Genomic DNA, 26,552 nt, shown 5'->3' with positions numbered 1-26,552 from the left:
ATGGCAGAGGAATCTGTACGACGTCGTTCTGCTGCGGTGGCCGAGTATCGCAGAAAGCGTATCCATTGTGAGATCATTCGTTGCGACCATGAAATAGGTCTCATTTCTTTCCTTTCTTTTTCCTTCACATTCAAGATCAATGACTTTTCTTTGCTTTTTAAAAACTCAACTTCTTTTATCTTTCTTTCTTTCTTCTTTTAAACATTTGATTCGGTAAAGAAGCACGGGAATTAATAAATAGATTTGGAATTATGTTGTTCTCAGCCAAAGTGGATTTGCAAATTGCAATGTTGGATCATGCAGAAACTGTGGCTGCACTCCAGGATGAAGTTGGCGAAATAGTTGCTCATGTTCAAACGGTTTATAAAGATCAACGCTGTAGGCATAACTACGTCTCAAGATTCAACTCTCAGTATGCATGCATGCAAGAACAATGAACTTGCAAGCTTCCTTTTATAAAATGCGTTTCATTCGTTATTAAGAGTGCATGCTATTTGAATCCTTTCAGATGGAATTAAAACAAATTGTGGACTTAGATTAATAGTTGGCTGTGGCAGTAAAGTGGACAAGGAGAAGCTAATTGTAGGCACAAGAGTTTGCTTGCATGATGGTACAAACTTCATTACGCGAATTTTTCCGCCCCAAGTACATATCCATCATATCATATCTATATTCTTCTATCATTTATCGTGTTTGGCTGATAATTATTCTACATTATTTGTAAGAAATTAATGTCTCATGTGTGTGGCAAATGAAAGGATATAACTTTTGGGGATATATTATTCAATTATTTTGAATGAAAGGTGTTCCGGTCACGGGATGCGCTAGGGTTTTTCCTAGATCAAGCCGCAAAGCCAGAGCATTCGAAAAGTGTAATCTGTCGTCCTAGCTCTAGGGTTCTAGGTTTTATACTTTTGTGTTTATGGGCTTCATGGACCCCGCGATTTTCGGGATTCTCCTTAACCGCTCTTATCCTGAAGCCAGGGGAGTGAGTGGTTGTTAGTCAAATCGGTATTTTACCGAGAATGCCTTTACAAGGGGACCTATCGGGAAAAAGGCGTATCCCCTCTCGGGTGCATGTAATTGGCGTTATAGCCGAGTTGCCACGCCCCGTGAAGGTCCAGTCGGGAGTTAGACGAGTAGAAGGTCCAGTCGGGTCTTTACCTAGACGATGTGCTAGTCGGGTTTTTACCTAGACGGTACACTAGTCGGGCATTTACCTAGACGGTATGCTAGTCGGAAGACGACCTGGACAGTCCACTTGCCCTTCAGCCCTGAGCCTAAAAGGCGATAGGGCTCAAGACATGGCCACCTGGTCGGTTATTTGTCAAGAGAAGGGTCGCTAACGTCCTATGATCGAGAAGGGAATCAGGTCGGAAAACGACCTGAACGGTCCACTTGCCCTTCAGCCCTGAGCCTCATGAGGCGAGAGGGCTTGAAGTCGAGTTGTCATATGTTTCCAAAGATCCCATTAGGCAGAAAGCCGAGTGACCCTCCTTATAGGCGAGTGGAGTTGGGTTAGGGGCGAGTCGATCGGAGAGATCAACTCGGTCGTGGGCCAAGCGGCATCCGATCCAAAAGAGATCAAGTCGGGCCATTACCTGGATGGCACACTTGAGTCGTTCCAAACATAAATTGAGAGAACGTCTCGGCCAATAGCCGAGACGGTACATTTGTTCTGACAAGTCATGTCTCTTCACCTTACTCGAGGTGGGACATGCATTTATTGCGAAGCTGGCGTTGCAGAGGCATTAGTAAAGGTGGTGCCACGTGGCAGCATTTATCACGAAATATTAAATGCCAAAACGTCCCACGCGCTTCATGACTCTTGAGCGTATTTTTTCACGCGCGTTGTGACTCTTGGGAGTACCTCCTCACATACGGCCCTTCGTTGCTAAAAATAGGGGTGGCCCCTTATGTTGTTAAAATTTTGCATTTCCCTTTCCATAGCTTTTCTTCCTCCGGTGGTGGCTTTCTCCTCCGTTCTAATCTACGGCGGCTGGCGGTGGTTTTGTGCCCCTCTTTTGGTAGGTGAAGTTGTGAGAGGAAACCTTTAGGTACGCTCGTATTTATTTTACCCTCTTAGTGGATTTTTCTTGCAAGCCTTTAAGTTTTAGGTTAAAACTAAGGTTATATTCACAATGGCTAACGCGATTTATGGGGAATTATATGGATGGGTTAAGGACGATGCATTGAAATGCGAATCTTTGATAAATTCCTGCGAAGCCATGGATAGCTTCTGTAGAGACTATGTAGTTTGCCGGGGTGGGGATGAAGTGGTCGCGTGTGAGCCTTGTGTTGATAAGGAACCAGTATGCATTAGTCCTCCCCCAACCGAAAAATTTACCTTTTGTTACACCACTCTCATTTCTAAGATTAGGGTGAGATGGCCCCTAACCGACTGTGAAAAAGGGGTACTTCGAGCTTTGAATGTCGCCCCAACCCAACTACACCCAAACAGTTGGGCTTTTGTACGGGGTTTTGAGATTTTGTGTGAGGGGCTCGGGATAATTCCGACTGCAGATAAGTTTTTCTACTTTTTTGAGAGTAGGGTTAGCAAACGTACGAGCTGGGTGTCCGTTAGCGGAGTGTCAGGTCGGGGTTTGTTGTCATTGTTTCAGTCATCCTACAAGGATTTCAAGAAATCATTTTTCCGAGTGCGTAGTATACCGGGTCATGAGAGTGTGTTCGAAGGGTTTCCTTTGTATTGGAATCGGGGAACAATAACATTTGGTGGACTAGATTCCAAGAAGCTTTCCGAGAGCGATCAGGTCGACATTAAGAAAATTGAAGATTTGAAAACCTTTTTCAACACTGGGAAACTCCTAGACCTAGAGAGTAGGCCTCAAGAATTGAAAATATATATAGGTATAATGTCGTTTTGAATGTTGAGAATTCCTTTTGTCCGTTTAAACCTGTACTTTTATCATAATTTGTTTATGTCTTGTAGCGAAAATGGCGAGCATGAGCAATCGGGAAATGATGAAACTCTGGAAACGACAAAAGGGGCTCCAAGCTTCTGCGGTGGATGAGTCGGCAACCGAGAAGGTGGCGGAGACCGATAGTCCAGTGGGGAAGTCGAGAACTGCTGGCGAGAACCCGCAGAAGCGTCGCCGCGAAGCCGACAAACCTATATCGGTAGTTAACCTAGAGACGGTCGTAGCCGTGGAGATGGACAAGGGCGATACGGAAGTTCAGTCTGCCGAGAGGACCGTGAGTGTATGTCTTGGCGAGAATTGGGAACCAGTTGACCATGGGGCTGGTCGCAGCGACCTCCCCTCTTTCTGGGATGAGAAGTTCAATCATAGCGCGCACCTTCGAAATACCGACTGGCTTGAGGGCGACCGAGGCGACTTGGAAAAAATGAGTGCTTTTACCATTGCCAAGGGGGTCGAGTCACTTACAAATCGTCTCTCTGCTCTTTCGTTGATCAACGAGGACAAAATTCGCGGCTTAGTGAGGGAGACTAAGTTGCAGGGGAAAAGGATCACATCTTTGGAGGATGATTTGAACAAGAGCAAATCCGAGTGCAAGTGGGTGTCTAGTGAGCGAGATAGGTTACTGGAAGGTCGCCGTACGTTCGAAGACGAGAAGCAAGCATGGATCGCCGAGAAGGTGGCGCTGGAGAACGAGTTGGCCGAGACGCGCCTAGCTCGAGATAAATCAGCCGATGCCGCGAGTGTCTTCGAGAACGACTTGTCTTTGGCGAAGCTGGAGGTCGAGAAACTCGAGAATGACCTTGAAGCCGCAAAGGTGGATTCTATGAAGAAATTTGTTCAAGGCTTCGACGCGGCGACTTCCCAAATAAAAATTCTGTATACCGATCTCGATATCGGGGGCATGGGCTACTTCAAAGAGATTGTCGATGGGCAACTTGTGGATCCTCCCGAAGATGATTAAGTCTATGTTGCACTTTCCTGCTTTTTGCACTTGTCTTTTTGCACTTGTTTAATTTCGTGTTTCTTAAACGTGTAACCATTTTGACTTTCGTGTTTCAAAAACTTGCTTCGTTCTTTATATACTGTGTACAATTTCTAAGTTAAAAATTGAATTTCAACGAATTTAATTGCCAAAAAACCGACTTGGAAAGATGCGAATATTTTTTCTAAGTTAAAAATTGAATTTTCCGTCTAATCGTCCAAATACTGACTAGGAAAGATGCAAATATTTTTTCTAAGTTAAAAATTGAATTTTCCGTCTAATCGCCAAAAAACCGACTAGGAAAGATGCAAATATTTTTTCTAAGTTAAAAATTGAATTTTCCGTCTAATCGCCAAAAAACCGACTAGGAAAGATGCAAATATTTTTTTCTAAGTTAAAAATTGAATTTTCCGTCTAATCGCCAAGAAACCCACTAGGAAAGATGCAAATATTATTTCTAAGTTAAAAATTGAATTTCAACGAATTTAATCGTCCAAATACCGAGTAAAAATTTCTAAAAATTATCTAAGTTTGAATCAACTTTCAAACTATCTAATCGCCAAAAAACCGACTAGGGTAAATAAATGTAAAATCACCTAGTCGTCCAAATGTCGAGTAGAAAACTCCAAGTTTGAATCAACTTTCAAACTATCTAATCGCCAAAAAACCGACTAGGGTAGATGCAAATATTTTTCTAAGTTAAAAATTGAATTTTCCGTCTAATCGCCAAAAAACCGACTAGGGTAAATAAATGTAAAATCACCTAGTCGTCCAAATGCCGAGTAGAAAACTCCTAAAAATTATCTAAGTTTGAATCAACTTTCAAACTATCTAGTCGTCCCAATGCCGAGTAGAAAACGCCTAAAAATTATCTAAGTTTGAATCAACTTTCAAACTATCTAGTCGTCCCAATACCGACTGATAACGCCGACAATTTACTTAAATGAAAAACACAGTTGAGAATACTGGTCGTCCAAATACCGACCATAAACATCAGAAATTAAACTAAGTATTAAACTTGAATGTATTGATTGAACTACCCGTTCCTATATACCACCCTAATCATGCGAGGGGGCCGAGGTTGATGTTAATCTTGATCCGTGGATTCAGATGACTTGCAATCGGTGGTCGATCAGTATTTTCAAATTAGGAGTACTTCTAAAGCAGTTCTTGTTATAAAAACTTTAAGCTGTAGTCGTGGTAATTTGAACCTACAACTAAGCACTGATTCATTGTTGTCACTAATTCATGTGAACTACTCGTTCTGGGTTATTTATACTCGCCCAGTCGGACTTTTGCCGACAATCACGAGTTTTATCAATCGAGTTATTTATACTCGCCCAGCCGGACTATTGCCGACAATCACGAGTTCTTCAAGTTATTTATACTCGCCTAGTCGGACTTTTGCCGACAATCACGAGTTTTTTCAATCGAGTTATTTATACTCGCCCAGTCGGACTTTTGCCGACAATCACGAGTTTTATCAATCGAGTTATTTATACTCGCCCAGCCGGACTATTGCCGACAATCACGAGTTCTTCAAGTTATTTATACTCGCCCAGTCGGACTTTTGCCGACAATCACGAGTTTTATCAATCGAGTTATTTATACTCGCCCAGCCGGACTATTGCCGACAATCACGAGTTCTTCAAGTTATTTATACTCGCCCAGCCGGACTATTGCCGACAATCACGAGTTCTTCGAGTTATTTATACTCGCCCAGTCGGACTTTTGCCGACAATCACGAGTTTTATCAATCGAGTTATTTATACTCGCCCAGCCGGACTATTGCCGACAATCACGAGTTCTTCAAGTTATTTATACTCGCCCAGTCGGACTTTTGCCGACAATCACGAGTTTTTTCAATCGAGTTATTTATACTCGCCCAGCCGGACTATTGCCGACAATCACGAGTTCTTCGAGTTATTTATACTTCGCCCAGTCGGACTTTTGCCGACAATCACGAGTTTTATCAATCGAGTTATTTATACTCGCCCAGCCGGACTATTGCCGACAATCACGAGTTCTTCGAGTTATTTATACTCGCCAAGTCGGACTTTTGCCGACAATCACGAGTTTTTATCCATGTAAAGAGAAATAGGTCATGAAAGGGAAACAGTCAGATGACATTTATTAGAATTGGGGAGGGTGTTGCCTCATTAAAAACCTCCTCAGCAAAAACCCCTCATATTTTTACGGGGAAAAAATACTGAGTTAGGAAAAGAGTGCACCTAATACAAAGGGGGAGAAAAATCTAGCTATAATAGAAGCGTAGGTTTGCAGCATTCCACGTTCTCGGTATCCTGCCTCCATCCAAGGTTCTAAGTCGGTAGGCCCCTTTGCCGACCACATCATCAATATTGTAAGGGCCAACCCATTTAGGCGATAGTTTGTTCTTCATCTGTGTAAGTTGAGCGCGCCTCAAAACTAGGTCTCCTACGACAAAATCTCTTGGGTTTACCTTAGTGTTGTACTTGAAGGCTGCTCTTCTCTGCGCCGCTACTTGATTTATTCTTGCTCTTTCTCTTGTTTCTTCGATCAAGTCTAAATCAATTCGTCTTCCCTGGTCAGATTCTTCTTCAGAAAAAGCGGTAGTGCGTACTGAAGGCTCTGCAATTTCAATCGGGATCATGGCGTCGGTTCCGTATACCAGATTGAAGGGGGTATCTTGGGTCGTTGAGTGAACAGTCGTGTGGTACGACCAAAGTACTCGGGGAAGCTCTTCCACCCATGAAGCGCCTGAGTCTTGTACACGTTTCTTCAAGCCCGAGAGGATTACCTTGTTGGCCGACTCGGCCTGGCCGTTAGATTGAGGGTGTTCGACGGACGTGAATGCCATTCTGATTCCGACCTCTTTACAAAAATCACGGACTCTCGCGCTTGCAAACTGTGTCCCGTTATCGGAAACAAGCATCTGAGGGACTCCATATCTGCACACCACATTCTTCCAAGGAAATGCTCTGACCTTTTCTGCTGAGATGGTTGCAACCGGTTCCGCCTCGATCCATTTGCTAAAGTAGTCTACTGCTACTATCAAAAATTTCAGTTGCCTCACAGCGATCGGAAATGGACCGAGAATGTCAATCCCCCATTTGTGGAAAGGCCAAGGAGACAAGATCGAATGTAGTCGCTCGGCGGGGGAATGGTGCAGGGTAGCATGTCTTTGGCATCCATCAAATTCTGGACCCAGTTGACGCAGTCATTCCTCAAAGATGGCCAGAAGTAACCTGCGCGGGCGACCTTGTACACTAGAGCTCGGCCTCCGATATGACTGCCGCACATACCACTATGTACCTCGTCCATCACCCTCTGCGCTTGCGACGTGGTCAAACACCTCAGGAGAGGAGAGCTAAAGCCCCTTCGGTACAGCCTTTCGTTGATGACAACGAACTTGGCCGACTCCCTTTGCACTAACGATGCCTCCTTTTTGTCTTCCGGTAGTTCCCCCCGAGTCAGATATGCAATGTATGGTGCCATCCAAGAATTTAGCTCTTCCTGGATGAATAGGATATTTCCTTGCGCCTCGTTTATGCACGGCCGTGACAGCGTTTCTTGGATGACTGACCGAGTAGCTCCTGGTTTCTTTGTGCTTGCAAGCTTGGAGAGCAGGTCGGCCCTGGAGTTTTGCTCTCGTGGTACATGGTTAAGTGTGAATTCTCAGAAATTTTCCGAAAGGTGCTTAACCTTCTCCAGGTATTTGGCCAGTTGAGGGTCCTTTGCTTGGAAGGTGCCGGCTACCTGTCCCGTGATTAATTGGGAGTCACTTCGTGCTGATAAGCTTGTCGCCCCCATTTCCTTCGCCAATGTCATTCCGGCCAACAATGCTTCATACTCGGCCTGGTTATTGCTTGCCCGGAACTCAAATCGCAATGACTGTTCCAACAAAATTCCTCCCGGTCCTTCCAAGACAATCCTCGCTCCACTTCCCCCAAGGTTCGAGGCTCCATCTACCGACAGGATCCACTGTGTGTCTTCAGTTCGAACTTCCCCCACTGGTGAGGTTAGTTCCATTACGAAGTCAGCCAGCGCCTGAGCTTTGATTGCTCCTCTCGGTTCGTACTTGATGGAATGCTCCGACAACTCCACCGACCACTTCATCATCCTTCCTGCCAGGTCGGGCTTCTGCAATATTTGCCTAATCGGGTGATCTGTTCGAACCACCACCTCGTAACTCTGGAAGTAATGTCTCAGTTTGCGTGCTGTAACCAGTATCGCGAGGGCTAGCTTCTCAATCTTTTGGTAACGAGTCTCCGCGCCTTGCAACACCCTGCTAATAAAATAAATAGGCAATTGAGAACTACCTCTTTCTTGTACTAAGACTGCACTGATGGCGCTATCGGATGCCGACAAATACATCAGTAAAGGGAGACCGGCTTGCGGTTTAGAGAGTATTGGTGGCGAGGTGAGAGACTGTTTGAGTTCACCGAACGCTTTTTCACATTCATCTGTCCATGCAAAGCGGTTGTTCTTCCTCAAGCACTGGAACAAAGGCAGCGATTTATCCGCCGCCTTGGAGAGGAACCGAGAGAGGGAAGCCATCCTTCCTGTCAACTGCTGGACCTCTTTTACCGTCGCCGGACTTCTCATATTGATGATCGCGGAGCACTTCTCGGGATTTGCCTCAATACCACGATGGGTCAGCAGGAAACCGAGGAACTTTCCTGCTTGGACGCCAAAGGAGCACTTCGCGGGATTCAACTTGAGTCGATAACGCGCTAAAGTGTCGAAGCTCTCTTGCAAGTCGGCGTAATGCCGAGAGAAGCTGTCCGACTTTACCACCATATCGTCCACGTATGCCTCAATGTTCCTTCCAAGCTGTTTTGCCAGGACTTTGTCCATGAGCCGCTGGTATGTCGCTCCCGCGTTCTTCAAACCAAAAGGCATGACCCTGTAACAACAAGTAGCCTGATCGGCTATGAAGGCCGTTTTGTCCTCATCAGCTGGGTGCATTCGGATTTGGTTGTAACCGGAGTAGGCGTCCATGAAACTTAACAGCTCGTACCCCGAGGCGCCGTCGACCAGGCAGTCTATGTTGGGGAGTGGGTATGAGTCTTTCGGGCAAGCTTTGTTTAGGTCAGTGAAGTCGGTACACATCCTCCAACTTCCATTACTCTTTCGTACCATCACTACGTTCGCCAGCCACGTCGGGTATTGGATTTCCCGAATATGACCAGCTGCCATCAATTTTCTCGTCTCCTCCACTATGGCCTTCCTTTTGTCTTCTCCAAACTTTCGCCTTTTCTGGATCACGGGCTTCGCCTTGGGGTCGACCATGAGGTGGTGACATAAGAAATCAGGATCAATGCCCGGCATATCCCCGACACTCCACGCGAAGGCCGATATGTTTCTCTTTAGCACGGTGACTAGACCTTCCTCGTCTTCCTTGTTTAGAGATACACCAATCTTGACGATTTTCCCCTCGGCCAGGGTAACCTCCTTTACATCTTCCGCTGGGGCTGGTCGGGTATCGAAATGATTCATTCTCGGATCCAACTCTATTGACTGAACACCCCGATCAACCTGTGTCACATATAGTTGTCGCCTCGCCCTCAAACTGTCTTCGTAGCATTTCCTCGCTACGTCTTGATCGACGCAGACGACGCCCACCTTTCCGCTGGGCAAAGGGTACTTCAGCTTCAAATGAGGCGTGGAGACGACCGCTCCCAACTTATTTAGTGTTGGTCTACCGACTAGTATGCTGTAAGATGATTGTGCGTTTACCACCAGATATCGGATAGTGACAGTTTTCATATTGTCTCCCTGGCCGAACGTTGTCTCCAAGTCGGCGTATCCCCTGGCTATTACCTGATCACCTGCAAAACCAACCAACGTACCTGCGTACGGCATGAGACGATCAGTCGGAATCTTCATCCCGACGAAAGCTTCCCAAAACATTATATCCGCGGAACTGCCTTGGTCCACTAACACTCGTTTCACGTTGTACCCCATGACGATTGCCGAGACGACTATGGGGTCATCCTCGTGGGGAGATACACCCTCAAAGTCGGCGTCCGAGAACGTGATGGCTGATCGGGAGGGTCTCGGCAACCCGGAGACCGACAATACTGACCGAGAGTACCTCTTCCTTGCCGCAGAAGTCGAGCCTCCACCAGCAAATCCCCCTGCTATGGTGTTGAAGTCTCCATGGATGGCTTGCTGGTGAGCCTCCTTAGATTTTTGCGGGGGGTCTCTCGGGGGAGATCTCCCCTCTCGTCTTCCTCTCCTGTTGTCTTCTCCCTCCTGCCTATGTCGCCTGTCGGACGAGCTCTCACCCTTCTTTCCTGCAATAAACTCTTTCAACCGACCCTCCTTGATAAGGCGCTCAATTTGCCTCCCAAGAACGAAACAATTCTCCGTCTTGTGTCCATGAGCCCGATGAAACTCACACCAGTCAGTTTTGTAGGGCCTCAACTGCCGGTCAGTTGCCTCTGGGAAGTCAAATAATGACGCACTATTTACGTCATGCAGAATGTGTCGCCTGGGAACATTAAGTGGCGTAAACTTCTCCTCCTCCTTGCTTCGTGACCATTCGGCCTTTGGGCGACTGACATGATCGAACTGCCGATAGTTACCCTCCTTTGCGTTGTAGCGATCGCTTCGCTTATTCCAGTCCGACCGCGGTCGGAGATGCTTGTTACTCTCCTTATTACTGCCCCCTGCCTCTCGGTTCTCGGCTGCCCTCTTTATGATCTGGTTTTCTTCCGTCTTGATGTGGCTTAAAGCGAAAGCCCTTACCTCCGACATTGTTTGACAGTTAGCTCTCTCGAGCGCAATGTCGAACGCTCCAGACCGCAAACCCTTCTGGAAGGCGATGACCGCCATTCTCTCATCCAACGATGCTATCTTCAGAGCCACCTCATTGAATCTCTGCAGAAAATCCTTCAATGACTCCTCCCGTTGCTGCTTAAGATCAAATAAATCCGACGTGATCGGTGGCTTCTTCTGATTAGCAGCGAATTGAGCCATAAACAGCCGACTGAAAACGTCAAAGTCGGTGATGGATCGGTCGGGGAGGCCACTAAACCAATCGAGCGCCGCCTTTTTAAGCGTACCCATGAACAGTTTGCAACGGACTTCCATGCTCCCTCCGCAAATCAGCATCTGAGCTCGGAAATCTGTCAGATGTTGACTGGGATCCTGTGATCCATCGAAAGGTTCGACCTGCGGTATCCGATGATCCCTGGGGATGGCCTCGGCCTCTATGGCCTCCGAGAAAGGCCGAAAATCCCTTGGGACTTCCTGCATGACATCCTCCTCCAACGTTCTGGTGTTGGCTTCTATCCTGGCCTGTAACTCATCCGCTCGCCTCCTGATCTCCTCGTTTTCGCGCTGAATGGCCTCCTCTCTCTCCCTTGATCGTGCCTTATCCTCCCGTAGGCCATTGATCATGGCCATCATCTCCTCCATGGTAGGGGGTTGTGAATTGCTGTTGTTGCCGCCTCTCGCCATGGTAAAGTGTAGGTCTTTCTATATGACTTGGGGCGTAGGAAGAGTTTCACCGTAGCCCCACGGTGGGCGCCAAAATGTTCCGGTCACGGGATGCGCTAGGGTTTTTCCTAGATCAAGCCGCAAAGCCAGAGCATTCGAAAAGTGTAATCCGTCGTCCTAGCTCTAGGGTTCTAGGTTTTATACTTTTGTGTTTATGGGCTTCATGGACCCCGCGATTTTCGGGATTCTCCTTAACCGCTCTTATCCTGAAGCCAGGGGAGTGAGTGGTTGTTAGTCAAATCGGTATTTTACCGAGAATGCCTTTACAAGGGGACCTATCGGGAAAAAGGCGTATCCCCTCTCGGGTGCATGTAATTGGCGTTATAGCCGAGTTGCCACGCCCCGTGAAGGTCCAGTCGGGAGTTAGACGAGTAGAAGGTCCAGTCGGGTCTTTACCTAGACGATGTGCTAGTCGGGTTTTTACCTAGATGGTACACTAGTCGGGCATTTACCTAGACGGTATGCTAGTCGGAAGACGACCTGGACAGTCCACTTGCCCTTCAGCCCTGAGCCTAAAAGGCGATAGGGCTCAAGACATGGCCACCTGGTCGGTTATTTGTCAAGAGAAGGGTCGCTAACGTCCTATGACCGAGAAGGGAATCAGGTCGGAAAACGACCTGAACGGTCCAAAAGGGTATGACTTTTGGGAAGGAGTTATTATGTTTTAGTGAAGAGGTATATTGTTTGATGGAAACAATATATATATAATGGAAGGATATGAATAGTCCCTATTTCTGCCTATGAAAGTTTGTCTCTTAAAATTACCATCAAGAAATAAAGAGTACAAAGAAAAGATAAAGAAAAAGAGATAGAAAAGATTCTTCTTACAAATTCTACAAGATTCAAAGTCATCAATCTCATCATGGATCAAGGTTAGTATTTCTATCTAATCTTATATGTGAAAACTATGAATTCTAAGATCCTATTTGATCATTCAAATATTATGTGAAATTTACATGTGGTATCAGAGCATGTGTTTGAGAATTTATAGTTTTCCATCGACAGTAATTTTAATAATTGCATGAATGTTTTCCATCAAGAATTTGAGAAATAATTTTTTCCACTGCATTATTGTACTGGTGATTTGTATATGAATTGAGAAAATAAAACAATTTTCTGGGCTTGCGTTTTTTTTTTTTTTTTTTTTTAATTAAGAACGTTGATTGAGAATAAATAAAAAAAAAACGGTTCACTCATTCATGCCAAAACGCTGCGTCCATATCCCACTAATTAAAACAATTGACTTGTTGTTTTCGGCATGATCTGCACGTCCAATCTATATGTATTCCCGTGAATTGGAAATGGATCAAGATTGATTTCAATCTAAAATCATAAAATCTTTAATTCATATAAAGAATGGCCCTTGAATTGAAACGCTTCTCTCGTAAAAGGAGATTTCGAATTACAGAAGATCTCGGATTTCGAATTACAGGAGATTTCGGATTTCAGATTTCGAATTTCAAATGTTGAAATCTTTTCTGGCTTTCCAGTCACGTCTCTTTTAATTGAATTGCCAAAATTTATGGAATGCCAAAAATTATTTAATTGTAATTTATTTCGAAATTATAGTTTACATGTATGGAATGCCAAAAGTATTTTGGAATTGCAATTTACATTTACAATTTCAACATGATTAGAAATTTGAAAGTTCGTGATTGTATTTTATATTTAATTAAATTTACAATTGAAAGTAATTCTTTTATTTTTTTATTTTTATTTTTGTCATTATTTATTTTGAAATTAAATGTATGAAAGATTTGTAATCACCAAAGTGGTCAAATCTTTATGTTTTATTTAATTTCAAACTAGCAACAATTTTATTTCAATTATTCATAGCATGGATGCTAACTTATGAATTATTTGTTTATGGATATATTGAAGTTCATTATTATATGACAGTTAAGAATCACCCAAAGGTTGATTATTTGTTCTTATAATTAATGAGCATAAATATTGGTAGTGTAAATGCATTATTAGTTATATTTATATATCCAAAGATAATAAGTATTTCTAATTAATTCATATATCATTGCCAAATTATGTGTATATATATATATATATATATATATATATATATATATATATATATATATATATTTTGCATCATTATGCCAAGTATGGTATATTGATGGATTGTCCAAAGGTGAACATCAATATGCAATGTATGAAATTATGTTCTGAATTTAGTTAGCATATTAGTATGTAACTCAAAGCATTAATATTTTAAATCTTTATTGTTTGCAGTACTTTTTACTTTGCATTCGCATTTCTCATCTGTTCCAAATTTTAATGGACTTAATTTCTCTAAATGGAGTGAGCAAATTCAATTTTACCTTGGGTAATGGATTTAGATTTGGCTCTTCGTGAAGAGAAACCAAGTGCTATTACTGATTCAAGCACTGAGGAAGAAAAAGTTCATTTTAAAAATTGGGAAAAGTCAAATAGATTGAGTCTGATGTATATGCGGATGAGTATTGCTGATAACATTAAGTCCGCTCTTCCTAAAACTGAAATTGCAAAAGAAATGATGAAGTTTGTGGAAGAGCGCTCCCAAACTGCTGATAAGTCTCTTGCTGGGACATTGATGAGTACTTTAACCACCATGAAATTTGATGGTTCTTGTATTATGCATGAACATGTTACCGAAATGGTAAACATTGCAGCAAAACTTAAGTCATTGGGAATGAATGTGGATGAAAATTTCCTTGTGCAATTCATATTGAATTCATTACCGTTTAAGTATGGTCCTTTCCAAATGAACTATAATACCATGAAAGATAAATGGAATGTGCATGAATTGCATAGTATGTTAGTTCAAGAGGAAACTAGACTTGAGAATCAAGGAAATCATTCCATTAATTATGTTAACCATCAAGTAGCTAGAAAGAAATTTGGCAAGAAACATGACAAGAAAGGGAAGGGACTCCTAAAGATCAATGAGACTTCTTCCTCTCAAATCCACAAGAAGGAACATCATGGCAACAAATGTCATTTTTGTAAAAAGGATGGGCACTTCCAAAAAGATTGTCCAAAACGTAAGACTTGGTTCGAAAAGAAAGGTAAGCTTAATGCTTATGTATGTTTCGAATCAAATTTAGCTGAAGTTCCTTATAATACTTGGTGGATTGATTCTGGATGCACAACTCATGTTTCTAATACAATGTAGGGATTCCTTACGACCCGAACCACAAAGCCAAATGAAAAGTTTGTCTTTATGGGCAATAGAGTGAAGGTTCCAGTGGAAGCAGTCGGGACTTAATCCTCGACACTGGACATCATTTAGATTTTATGTACCTAGTATTTCTAGGAATTTAGTTTCTTTATCTAAACTTGATGTTAATGGATACTCTATTAAATTTGGAAATGGATGTTTCAGTTTGTATAAACATACCCATTTAATTGGTAGTGGTATATTATGTGATGGATTATATAAGTTAAATCTTGGTAATCTTTTTGCTGAAACACTTTTGACCTTGCATCATAATATTGGCACTAAAAGCGGTTTAGAGAATGAACGTTCTGCTTACTTGTGGCATAAACGTTTAGGACATGTTTCCAAGGAAAGATTACAAAGATTAGTGAAGAATGAAATCCTTCCGGATTTAGATTTCACTGATCTGAATGTATGTGTGGATTGTATTAAAGGTAAACAAACAAAACACACAAAGAAAAGAGCCACAAGAAGTAGTCAGCTTCTTGAAATTATACACACCGATATTTGTGGACCTTTTGATGTGAACTCTTTCAATAAAGAGAAATACTTTATCACCTTCATCGATGATTATTCATGTTATGGTTATGTCTATTTGCTACATGATAAATCTCAAGCTATAAACGCCTTAGAGATTTACATTGAAGAAGTAGAAAGACAATTAGATAGTAAGGTGAAAATTATTAGATCTGATCGGGGTGGTGAGTATTATGGAAGGTATGATGAAAGAGGACAACATCCTGGTCCCTTTGCTAAATTCCTTGAAAAGCGCGGCATATGTGCGCAATACACAATGCCAGGTACACCACAGCAAAATGGTGTATCAGAAAGGCGTAATAGAACCTTGTTGGATATGGTTAGGAGTATGTTAAGTAACTCTTCTTTACCTATTTCATTGTGGACTTATGCTCTAAAAACTGCCATGTATTTGTTGAATAGGGTTCCTAGTAAGGCAGTTCCAAAGACTCCTTTTGAACTGTGGACTGGAAGGAAACCTAGTTTAAGGCACCTACATGTTTGGGGGTGTCCGGCAGAAATTAGATTTTATAATCCACAAGAAAAGAAATTGGATGCTAGGACAATCAGTGGATATTTTATTGGTTATCCAGAAAAGTCAAAAGGGTATAGATTTTACTGTCCAAACCATACTACGAGGATCATTGAAACTGGGAATGCTAGGTTTATTGAAAATGGTGAAGTCAGTGGGAGTGAAACACCACGCAAAGTGGAGATTCAAGAAATGAGAGTGCAAGTTCCATTAACTTGTATCTCTAATAAAGTTGTTGTTCCTCAAGTTATTGAACCAATTAATAACCATGAAGAACAACAAACTGATGATCTCATTACTCACAATGAGGTTGAAGTAAATGAACCTATATAGTAGAAGAACCACAACAAATAGCATTAAGAAGATCACAAAGAGAAAGACGATCTGCTATTCCTAATGATTATGTGGTTTATCTACAAGAGTCAGAAAATGACTTAGGAATTGAAAATGACCCAGTTACATTTTCACAGGCCATAAATGGTGATAATGCTGAGAAATGGCATGAAAGCTGAGTTAAAATCTATGGAACATAATAGGGTTTGGGACCTTGTTGAGTTACCAGAAGGTTGTAAGAGAGTTGGTTGCAAGTGGGTCTTTAAGACCAAACGTGACTCTCATGGTAACTTAGAATGTTACAAGGCCAGACTAGTTGCTAAAGGTTTTACTCAAAAGAATGACATTGATTATAAGGAGACATTTTCACCAGTCTCTAAGAAAGATTCTCTCAGAATTATCATGGCATTAGTAGTTCATTATGATTTGGAGTTACACCAAATGAATGTGAAAATTGCCTTTCTAAATGGAGATTTAGAGGAAGATGTATATATGGATCAACCAATGGGATTCATAAACAAAGGAAAAGAACACATGGTGTGTAAACTTAAGAAATCAATATACGGACTTAAGCAAGCTTCGCGACAGTGGTATCTCAAGTTCAATGATACCATTATGTCCTTTGGATTTAAGGAAAACATTGTTGATCGATGTATATATCTAAAGGTCTGTGGGAGTAAGTTTATTTTTCTAGTTCTGTATGTTGATGACATCTTGCTTGCAACTAATGATCTTAGTCTTTTAACTGAGACAAAGAAGTTTCTCTCTAGAAATTTTGAAATGAAAGATATGGGTGAGGCAAGTTATGTGATTGGAATAGAAATATTCCGGGATAGGTCACAAGGATTGTTAGGCTTATCTCAGAAAGCATATATTAATAAAATTTTAGAGAGATTCAGAATGGATAAATGTTCAGCATCTCCTGTTCCAATTCAGAAAGGAGACAAATTTAGTCTCATGCAATGTCCAAAGAATGATTTGGAACGGAAACAAATGGAAGAAATTCCTTATGCATCTATAGTTGGGAGCTTAATGTATACTCAGACTTGTACGAGACCAGATATTAGCTTTGCAGTTGGGATGTTGGGAAGATACCAAAGTAATCCTGATATAGACCATTGGAAAGCTGCAAAGAAAGTTATGAGATATTTGCAAGGTACAAAAGAGCACATGCTTACTTATAGGAGATCTGATCATCTTGAGGTGATTGGATATTCAGATTCAGACTTTGCCGGATGTGTAGATACAAGAAAATCTACATTCGATTATTTGTTTATGTTGGCTGGAGGAGCTATCTCATGGAAAAGTGCGAAGCAGTCAGTCATTGCTGCATCCACTATGGAAGCTGAATTTGTGGCATGCTTTGAGGCCATGGTTCAGGCTAAATGGCTACGAAATTTTATTTCAAGACTTGGTGTAGTCGACAGTATTGCCAAGCCGTTGAAAATTTATTGTGATAATTCCGCAACAGTCTTCTTTTCTAGAAACGACAAGTATTCTAAAGGTGCTAAACATATGGAATTGAAATACTTTACTGTTAAGAGGTTCAGAAATATAGAGTGTCAATAGAACACATTAGCACTAATCTTATGATTGCAGATCCTTTAACTAAAGGGTTACCGCCCAAGACATTTACTGGTCATGTTGTAAATATGGGTATTATGTTAGCTAGCTAATGTTGAAAATTATTGTAATGTCTTGTATGTTTGACACTGAGTTCACTAATGAAAAAGTTTCTGAATATTTTCTGTTTTCAAACTTATGTGCACGTGTATGAATGTTAATATTGGAAACAGTTTGTCTTTGAAATTGACATTATTGTTAGACAAATTATGTACTTCCTACTAAAGTGTCATGTTTGGAAGAAGGCTAATATAGTAGTACATGGAAGGGACTATGTCAAATATGTGATGTACAATCGCCATGACTCTTATTAGTTCTTGTTCTTAATTATGACTTATGATATTATAAATGTATGATACATTTATTCTTATTAATGCGCATTATGATTAATATTTTATCAAACTATGATGTTGTATTTTGTCACATGAACCAAGTGGGAGAATATGTAAGAAATTAATGTCTCATGTGTGTGACAAATGAAAGGATATAACTTTTGGGGATATATTATTCAATTATTTTGAATGAAAGGGTATGACTTTTGGGAAGGAGTTATTATGTTTTATTGAAGGGGTATATTATTTGACGGAAACAATATATATATAATGGAAGGACATGAATAGTCTCTATCTCTGCCTATGAAAGTTTGTCTCTTAAAATTACCATCAAGAAATAAAGAGTATAAAGAAAAGATAAAGAGAAAGAGATAAAAAAGATTCTTCTTACAAATTCTACAAGATTCAAAGTCATCAATCTCATCATGGATCAAGGTTAGTGTTTCTATCTAATCTTATATGTGAAAACTATGAATTCTAAGATCCTATTTGATCATTCAAATATTATGTGAAATTTACAATGTTGACATGGTAGTATTTGACAGGTTGACCCATTTCTGCATGACATGCTTTCTAAGGACCGTGGACTTATTGAGTACACTGACATTGGAGGGCTTTCAAAACAGATTGAATAGGTCAAGTTATATATTGAACGGCCTTTAGTGGATCCTGAGATTTTTCGCATTGTTGGAGTCAAAACCCCCAAGGTATGGATCCGCTTCTCCAAACATATTAGAGAAATCAACAGATAATTCAGTTTTTTCTGTTAGTCGTTAGCAACTAAAGACTAGTCTTTTGTTTCTCAGAGTGTTCTTCTTCATGGACCTCCCGGAACTGGGAAGACATTCCTAGCAAAAGCAATAGCCAGCAATATAAATGCTAATTTCTTGCAGGTTCTGATATGTTGTTTATGTTGTGTAACAAGTGCCTAATGGATTTTTTTTTTGAAATTAACTAAACTTTAAAAAATTCACTTGTAAGATTAAATTAGTCTTATAATCCACCTTCCTAAGATTTTATTGTTATTAAATTTATCATGCTGCCTATTATTGAATCATCTTTTAAAAGTTAATTCTCGTAAACTTTATATTAAAATGTTTAATCTTCATTATGAGGTGTTTGAAAAATTTTATATATATCAATTAATGATAGGAACAAAATAAAGCATATAGAAGTAAAATCAATCATTATTCTAAGATCAAATAATAATCTACTTTGTTAAGAATAAACTAATAAAAAAAATATACTTTTTAATTTTTATTTCAGATTGTATCTAGTGCTCTAGTACAAAGTCATCTTGGTGAAAGCGCAAGAAGAATTAGGGATATATTTAGATATGCCCACGATCATCAGGTATTGAGAACTTCCATTGCAGCAAACGAGTTTTTTTTTCTTTTCAATAACTAAGTAGTCGTTTCCATGATTTTGTATAGCCTTGCATCATATTCATGGATGAGATCGATGCCATTGGTGGACAACGTTTGGGTGAGGGTACAAGTGCTGATCGTGAAATTCAAAGAACCCTCATGGAGCTGCTCAACCAGCTGATGGATTTGATAAGCTTGGACAGGTGATTTCCATTTCTATAAGTTCATTGTAATTTGTGCTGACACTTTGTCAGAAAATTGACTACACATAGATAATAGTTTAGACATATGTAATGGTTGTATGTTGGATCCAGGTCAAAATAATAATGGCTACAAATAGGCTTGATGTTCTTGATCCAGCCCTAACTCGCCCGGGTCGAAAAAGATTGAAATTTCATTACTAAATGAATGGTCAAGAATTGAAATACTTAAAATCCATGCTCTTCCACTGGTCAAATGCAGGAAATTAACTTTGAAGCGGTTGCTAAGCTTTCTAGGTATATATATAAAGGATACCTATATATATGCATGTTGAAATTGTTTCTCATGTTTTTCTTTTCTTGATTCTTAATTGTATATATTGGTTTCAGGAGTTCAATGGTGCTGATCTTCGTAATGTTTGCACTGAAGCAGCTATGTTTGCTATCCGTGAAGAACGTGATTGTGTGATTCATGTAGATTTCATGAAGGTAATAATGTGTTTTCATTTGATAACGGAATTTATTAATTCAATGACTTTTTGTCTCTCAGCTCAAGTTGGTTTTCTCATTCTTGTATAAGAAATTAATAAATTGTTGATTGTCTTTGTGATTCTTCAAGCTGTGCGCAAAGTGAATAAAGCAAAAAAGTGGAATCAAGCGCCCATTACAAGAAATATTAAAATAGTTTATGCATGAAATATACCATTTTCATTCTTTTGCCTCTAAAACTAATACACATTCTTAATCAGTTTTCATTAGCTTATATAACAGTTTTCTCACATATATTAGATTTTCTTTTCCTTTTATAAATTTGAAGACAAAGGAAGAACTTAACAGTTAATCTGACTGGCTTGTTTGCATAATTTTCTTCCAACCGCAACTTCAAATTCTCGTTCCCAATGCATATTTGGTGCATGTATTTTAGTTATCCTTTGTGGTGAACGAAATACAACAATCAGGCTTATTGGCAGGTTTGTGAAAGATTGTGATCAAATCAACATTTCCACATTGCATGTTAATAGCTCAAAACATCTTGGTAAAAAATTAAAGAATATGTAGATTGAATTTAAAGTACCGTATGTACTAGTGTTTACGATAATTAATTTATACATAATAACTCAATTATTAAACTAAATTATTTTGATCGTTACCATTTACTTTAAATTAATTTATTCTAAAGCAGGTTCACTTTGACAGCATCACTAACTTAGAGAAAAAGATCATATTACAATAGTATGTAATTCTAACTCCTTCGACATGTTTGAAAATGAGTGGAACACGTTACTTTCTCCAATACTTCTAGTTAGAGTTTTCAAATTTTCTTAGAGTTTATTTTGAATTTGAACTTGTTATAAGGTAAATAGTTCATGACCATCCAATGGATAAATTAATAAATGGCAGATAATATTGTAAATTAAGTTGGTTATCTATTAGGAATAAGCTTAAATACAATTTTTTTGAGTAAGAATGATGTTTTCTAATTAGAGTTGAAATTTTGTTTTGATAAAATGCATTTACATTTAATGAAAAATTCATTAATATTCATTTAATTTACATATACTATTGAAGTTAAATTTTGATTATAATTAAAGAGTAATATTGATCACACCTAATTTTTTTTTTAGACAATTAAAACTATAAGTCATATGTATTTATTGAAAAATTCTTTGACTTTTGATGAATATCATAAAATATAACTATTACCGCTACTATATATAATTTTATAGATATTTTTTGAATAAAAATTTGAATTATGACATTATTAATTACAATTAACTAATTTAATTACTTTCATTTGATGAATTAGGTATTTACTTCTTAAATATGGGATCAAATGTTGCATTATTTTAGAAATTTGAAACTGGTATGGTCCTAAGTTTGAGTTCTAAGTTTGAGTTCTATAGGAATTATTAATCAGAAACATATATATGAAACTAGTACACAATGTTATGATACCTTAAATTTAGTCTACGTTTTTTGTAATTTTTTTCGTAGATGCTTTGAGCTATTAACATATAATGGGAAACATTGATTTGATCACAATCTTTCACTAACCTCCCAATAAGTCTGAATATTGTTGTATTTCGTTCACCGCAAAGGGTAACTAAAATACATTCACCAAATGTGCAAGGGAACGAAAATTTGACGTTGCGGTTGAAAGCAATTTATGCAAACAAGCTAATCAGATTAACAGTAAAGTTCTTCGTCTTCAAATTTAAAAATGGAAAAGAAAATGTAATGTATGTGAGAAAACTGCTATACAAGCCAATGAAAACTGTTTAAGAATGTGTATCAGAGGGCAAAGAATGAAAAGGGTGTAGTTCATGCATAAACTATTTTAATATTTTCTGTAATAGGCGCTTGATTCCACTTTCTTTACTTCATTCACTTTGCGCACGGTCTAAAATCACAAAGACAATTAACAATTTATTAATTTCTTATACAACAATGAGAAAAACCAACTTGAACTATGAGACGTCAAAAATTAATCATTAAATTAATAAATTTCGTTATCAAATGGATCAAACACATTATTACCTTCATGAAATCTACATAAATCACATAATCACGCCCTACACACATAGCAAACATAGCAACTTCAGTATATACATTACGAAAATTAGCACCATTGAACCCCTGAAATGAAATCAATACAACCAGGAAAAGAATATTAAGTAATTTAAATATGGGCTTTTTGACCGTAATAAATAAAAATAAATTAAAAATTACTAAAATAAATTAAAAAAAGAATTATTTACTAAAATAAATTATTTTTGACACGTAGGAAAGAGGTAAGTAAGAAGAAAACGTCAGGAAGAGCGACGTTTAGTATGTATAACACAACTCGTCACCTAAGTTGACGCCATGCATGAAAAAAAATACGAAATGTAAAACGTCAATTTCTTTGACGTTTTGTACTATAAAGTAAAAAGTAATAAAAAATAATAAAAATGAAAAGAACTCTGTACCAAAATACATGCATGTCACGAATCAAAAGTAATAAAAATAATAAAAGTGAAAAGAAGTCTGTACCAAAGTACATGCATGTGACGAGAAGAATGATATATATTCAAATTTGAATAACGCATTATATTATAAAAAGGCTCCTGTGCGTCCGGGGCTGCATGCCTTCGATGCGTCTAATCAACTATATTACGTTGTGCAGGGTGTAGAAAATGTCCGCATTTGAAAATCTACGTTTTGTAAACATTTTAATTTTTAAATAAGTCCAAAACGTGAAGATTGGTGACGTTTTTCACTTTTGGGTTCCAGCTCTAAAAATATTAATAATTTAAAACGTTTCCAAATTTTTTTTTGCAGGCCTCAAAACGTCGAGATGAGTGACGTTTTATAAGCTTCCAAAAATTCCACTGTGCCTGACGTTTTCCTTGATTCTCCTTTGTTCCGCCCGTGATTGTCCGGCCTCGTCACAAAGCCTGTGATGGTCGCATCTCCTCCGGCAGGCTCTCAAGCAGGCTTCCGTGAAGGTCTGTTGTAATAGTGTCACTGGCTATAAATTTGGGAAGTGAGTGAGTGAGTTAGTGAGTGCATGAGTGAATGTGAAAAAAAAGAAGAGAAGTGGAAAAAAGAAAGAAAAGCTTAAACAGCCGTGAGTGAAGAAGAAAGTTTAGTGAGTGAGGAAGAAAGAAAATAAGAGGATATTTACTTACGATTCACCATTATAAAGGTATGTTTAAATATAAGTTTAAATCATTTTAAAATAAAATTTGAAAATATTGAAGGTGATGGAAATTTTGAAAGTTTAGGGTTAAATCAATTTTGTTGGATAAATTTTTAGCATTATTCTTTTTTTTCTTAAAATTATTTATTTTCCAAACCAATTTGATATTTTTACATTCAGTATATTTGCATGTTCCATGTGATGAAGGCTTAAAAAAGGTTACCGGTAATTAATTAATTTTATGGTTGTCATATATAATTTTAACAAAATTTACGTCTTATATATGTTAAAGAAACCGGAAAAAATGTAGTTATTAAATTAATAATAAAACAAGTTAGACGTTAATATTAAAATGATGAGGGTGGTGGAATTATGTTTAAATTGGAAGGTTGTCTATCCATGTTAGACGGTAATAATGTAATATTAATATTAGTAATTTTTTTGTGTAGTTTTAGGTTTTAGAATTATTTAAATGAAAATTTTATTTATGATGTTTATGGTTTTTGTTTTGTTTTAGAGAAGGAGAAGGAGATTGTTGTAAAAGGTATGTTTTTATTGTAAAGTTTAGAAATAATAATATTTAGTTAATTTCATGTACATTTATAGGTTTAAAAATTATATACGTGAAAAATTTGTTGATGATAAAAACTTGTTGGAGTTTTCATTTTTTAAGTGTTTAGAAATATAATGGTGAATAATTTTGATGTAGCATGATTTTTTTTTTTTGATGTTGATGTTGAGAAATAATTTATTTTAATGTAGAAATTAAATTTGTTAAGTGTTATAAAATTTAATTTATATGAAATAAGTGTTTTTGTTTATTAATTTGATGTTTAATTATTTATTTATTTATATGGTTTTAATTATATAATTTTCATGTAGTAATATAAGATTATTTTGTTTAGGGTTTAATTGATTATTGGTTATTTAGGGGGCTTAAATATTTATTATTTATTATTTAAATTTATACGTGCATTTCTTGATTGTGTATAATTTTAGAATGCCTCGTCAAAGAGTTAATCCGGGACCCATTGATGATTCTTTGTTGACTATGCAATCAATTCATGTCTCGGAGCACATATGGAATGGTGAGCCAGATAGAGTTCTTCGTATTAGAAGAGCTACCAAAAGCAGCCATCGAGATGGGTCAATTCCTGACGAAGTTAGACCGTATCTTGCACAAGCAGGGATGCTGGGAGTGGCTGAATTGTCATATTTTCCTATTGACCACCAGTTAATTTCAGCATTAGTTGAGCGGTGGAGACCGGAAACACACACTTTCCATATGACATTTGGAGAATGTACAATTACATTGGAAGATGTTTCCGTTTTGCTTGGTCTAAAAGTACATGGAGACCCAATTACTGGTTGTTCGACATATAGATGGGTCACACTTGTTGAAGATTTGTTTGGAATTACACCACCACCAAATGCAATTAAAGGTGGAAGGCTAAAGATGAGTTGGGTTGATCAACATTTTTTTGATGTTTCCATGCATGTGCACAGTGTGCAACAAATGGAACGATATGCCCGAGCTTATATCTTGCGATTACTTGGGGGTATGCTTTTATCAGACAAGTCTTCAACTCTAGTGCCGATGCAATATTTGGTCATGTTGACAAATTTAGACCAATGTGGCCAACTTAGTTGGGGATCAGCCTTACTTGCTCATTTATATAGAGAACCGTGTGTTGCCACTAATTATGACAATAAAGAAATTAGTGGGGCATGCGTTTTACTACAATTGTGGGCATGGTATCGAATGCCGTATTTTGCACCCCTGACAGCACCACTAAATATTTTTGGCGTTCCTTTAGCTAGGTGCAAGGTAATATTTTAAATTAAATTCCCTAAATATTAGATTTAACATTAGACAAGTAATTAATATGTTAATTTTTCATATTTTCAGGTGGAATAGTGTGTTGCAAGTGACACAAAGAACTCTTGCTCAAATTCGTGATGCTTTAGATAAAATGAAGGATAATGATGTACGTTGATGGTTTTTTTTATTACAATTTTTAAGTAGATATTTTGAAATTAGTATTAAGTTAAGACTTTTTATTTTTTTGTGCAGTTTGTTTGGCAACCATACCTTCAATATTTTCATTCTCTACCACCATATTGTGTAGAAAACACAAATATTTGGAGGGCGGTAGTGCCATTAATAGACTTTCATATTATTGAGTATCACCATGCTGATCGTGTGATGCGCCAATTTGGCATGGTACAACACATTCCTCGTCCTCCACGTCAACCTGATAATTTGCATGATCTAACTTTACGTGGCAAAGATGATATTGATCGGCGAGTTCAACACGCTGTCTTTATTTACACGGATTGTTTTCGTATTACCTGTAAAAATACAACCTTGATCATTGTTAATTCTACTACCATTATAATAGAGTAAACAAATGAAAGACATCTTGAGAATGAAAGTAGCTTTACGATACACGAAAGCAATAACAAAAGTATTAAGAGATGAGATAGAGATATGAAGCAATGCAAGCAATGCAATAACAATGCAATGTTGAGATATATGAAAAATGAAACGCCTATACGCCTATACGCCTATAAATATAACATGTGATATGCAAATAACTTCATGGGAGCCATGATACTACATTCACAAGACGTACCAAAATGCTCACGCTCCTGAACTCTGAACTCAAGCATGCTCTGCAATATGCTCACCTCGTGAATAAAGCATTCTGCTAAAGCAAAATACGATATGAAAGATGCTCCCCTCCTGAATAAAGCATTCTGCCAAAACAAAATACGATATGAAAGATGCTCCCCTCGTAAATAAAGCATTCTGCCAAAGCAAAATATGTTGTGCAAGATGCTCACGGTGCTGCATAGTTGCTCTAATACCCAGAAGTGACTGAATAAACATGAGAAATTTGACCAAATTGGCCATTACAAAACGTCACAAAAGATGATGTTTATAGTACGCAACATTAAAACGCCATGCACCATGACGTCTTATAAAAATGCCAGAAAAAAAAATCAAAAAAAAATTAAAAAACATCATGCATTATGACGTTTTTGTTACAATTTTGCAAACAAAAACACGTCCCATATCATGACGTTTTCTACCATTCTTTATTTTATTATTTTTACCAAAATGTATAAAAAATGTTACAAACATATACGTTTCTAAATCAATATTTTCAATTAAAATAGTTAATACTGTACGTAAATTTGCAATCCAATAAAATTTGCGTGAAAAAGAATTAACATATTATTATTTTAAAAATATAGCTTTTAAACTATGATTATAAACCAACCAACCAAACCATTACCTATCAGGCAAGAATAAAAAATATTTTAATATAATTTTTAAAATA

The 26,552-nt window shown here is 38.3% G+C and overlaps 1 protein-coding gene and 1 pseudogene across 1 annotated transcript; both read left to right on the top strand.

The window, feature by feature from the left end:
* LOC145957001 (26S proteasome regulatory subunit 10B homolog A-like) lies at positions 1-20,219 on the top strand (annotated as a pseudogene).
* A 3,507-nt stretch (positions 20,220-23,726) lies between these two features.
* On the top strand, positions 23,727-26,206 carry LOC109802782 (serine/threonine-protein phosphatase 7 long form homolog). The gene is made up of 4 exons (XM_020364179.3): positions 23,727-23,749; positions 24,205-25,033; positions 25,115-25,193; positions 25,280-26,206. Exons 2-3 carry the CDS (start codon positions 24,206-24,208, stop codon positions 25,121-25,123), a joined length of 837 nt encoding a protein of 278 aa, XP_020219768.3. The 5' UTR covers positions 23,727-23,749; position 24,205; the 3' UTR covers positions 25,124-25,193; positions 25,280-26,206.
* The last annotated feature ends 346 nt before the right edge of the window (positions 26,207-26,552 follow it).

This window comes from Cajanus cajan, chromosome 4 (assembly GCF_000230855.2).
Source record: "Cajanus cajan strain Asha chromosome 4, NIPB_CcT2T_4, whole genome shotgun sequence".
NCBI classification, from domain to species: domain Eukaryota; kingdom Viridiplantae; phylum Streptophyta; class Magnoliopsida; order Fabales; family Fabaceae; genus Cajanus; species Cajanus cajan.
This window is presented reverse-complemented; position numbering and strand designations above follow the sequence as displayed.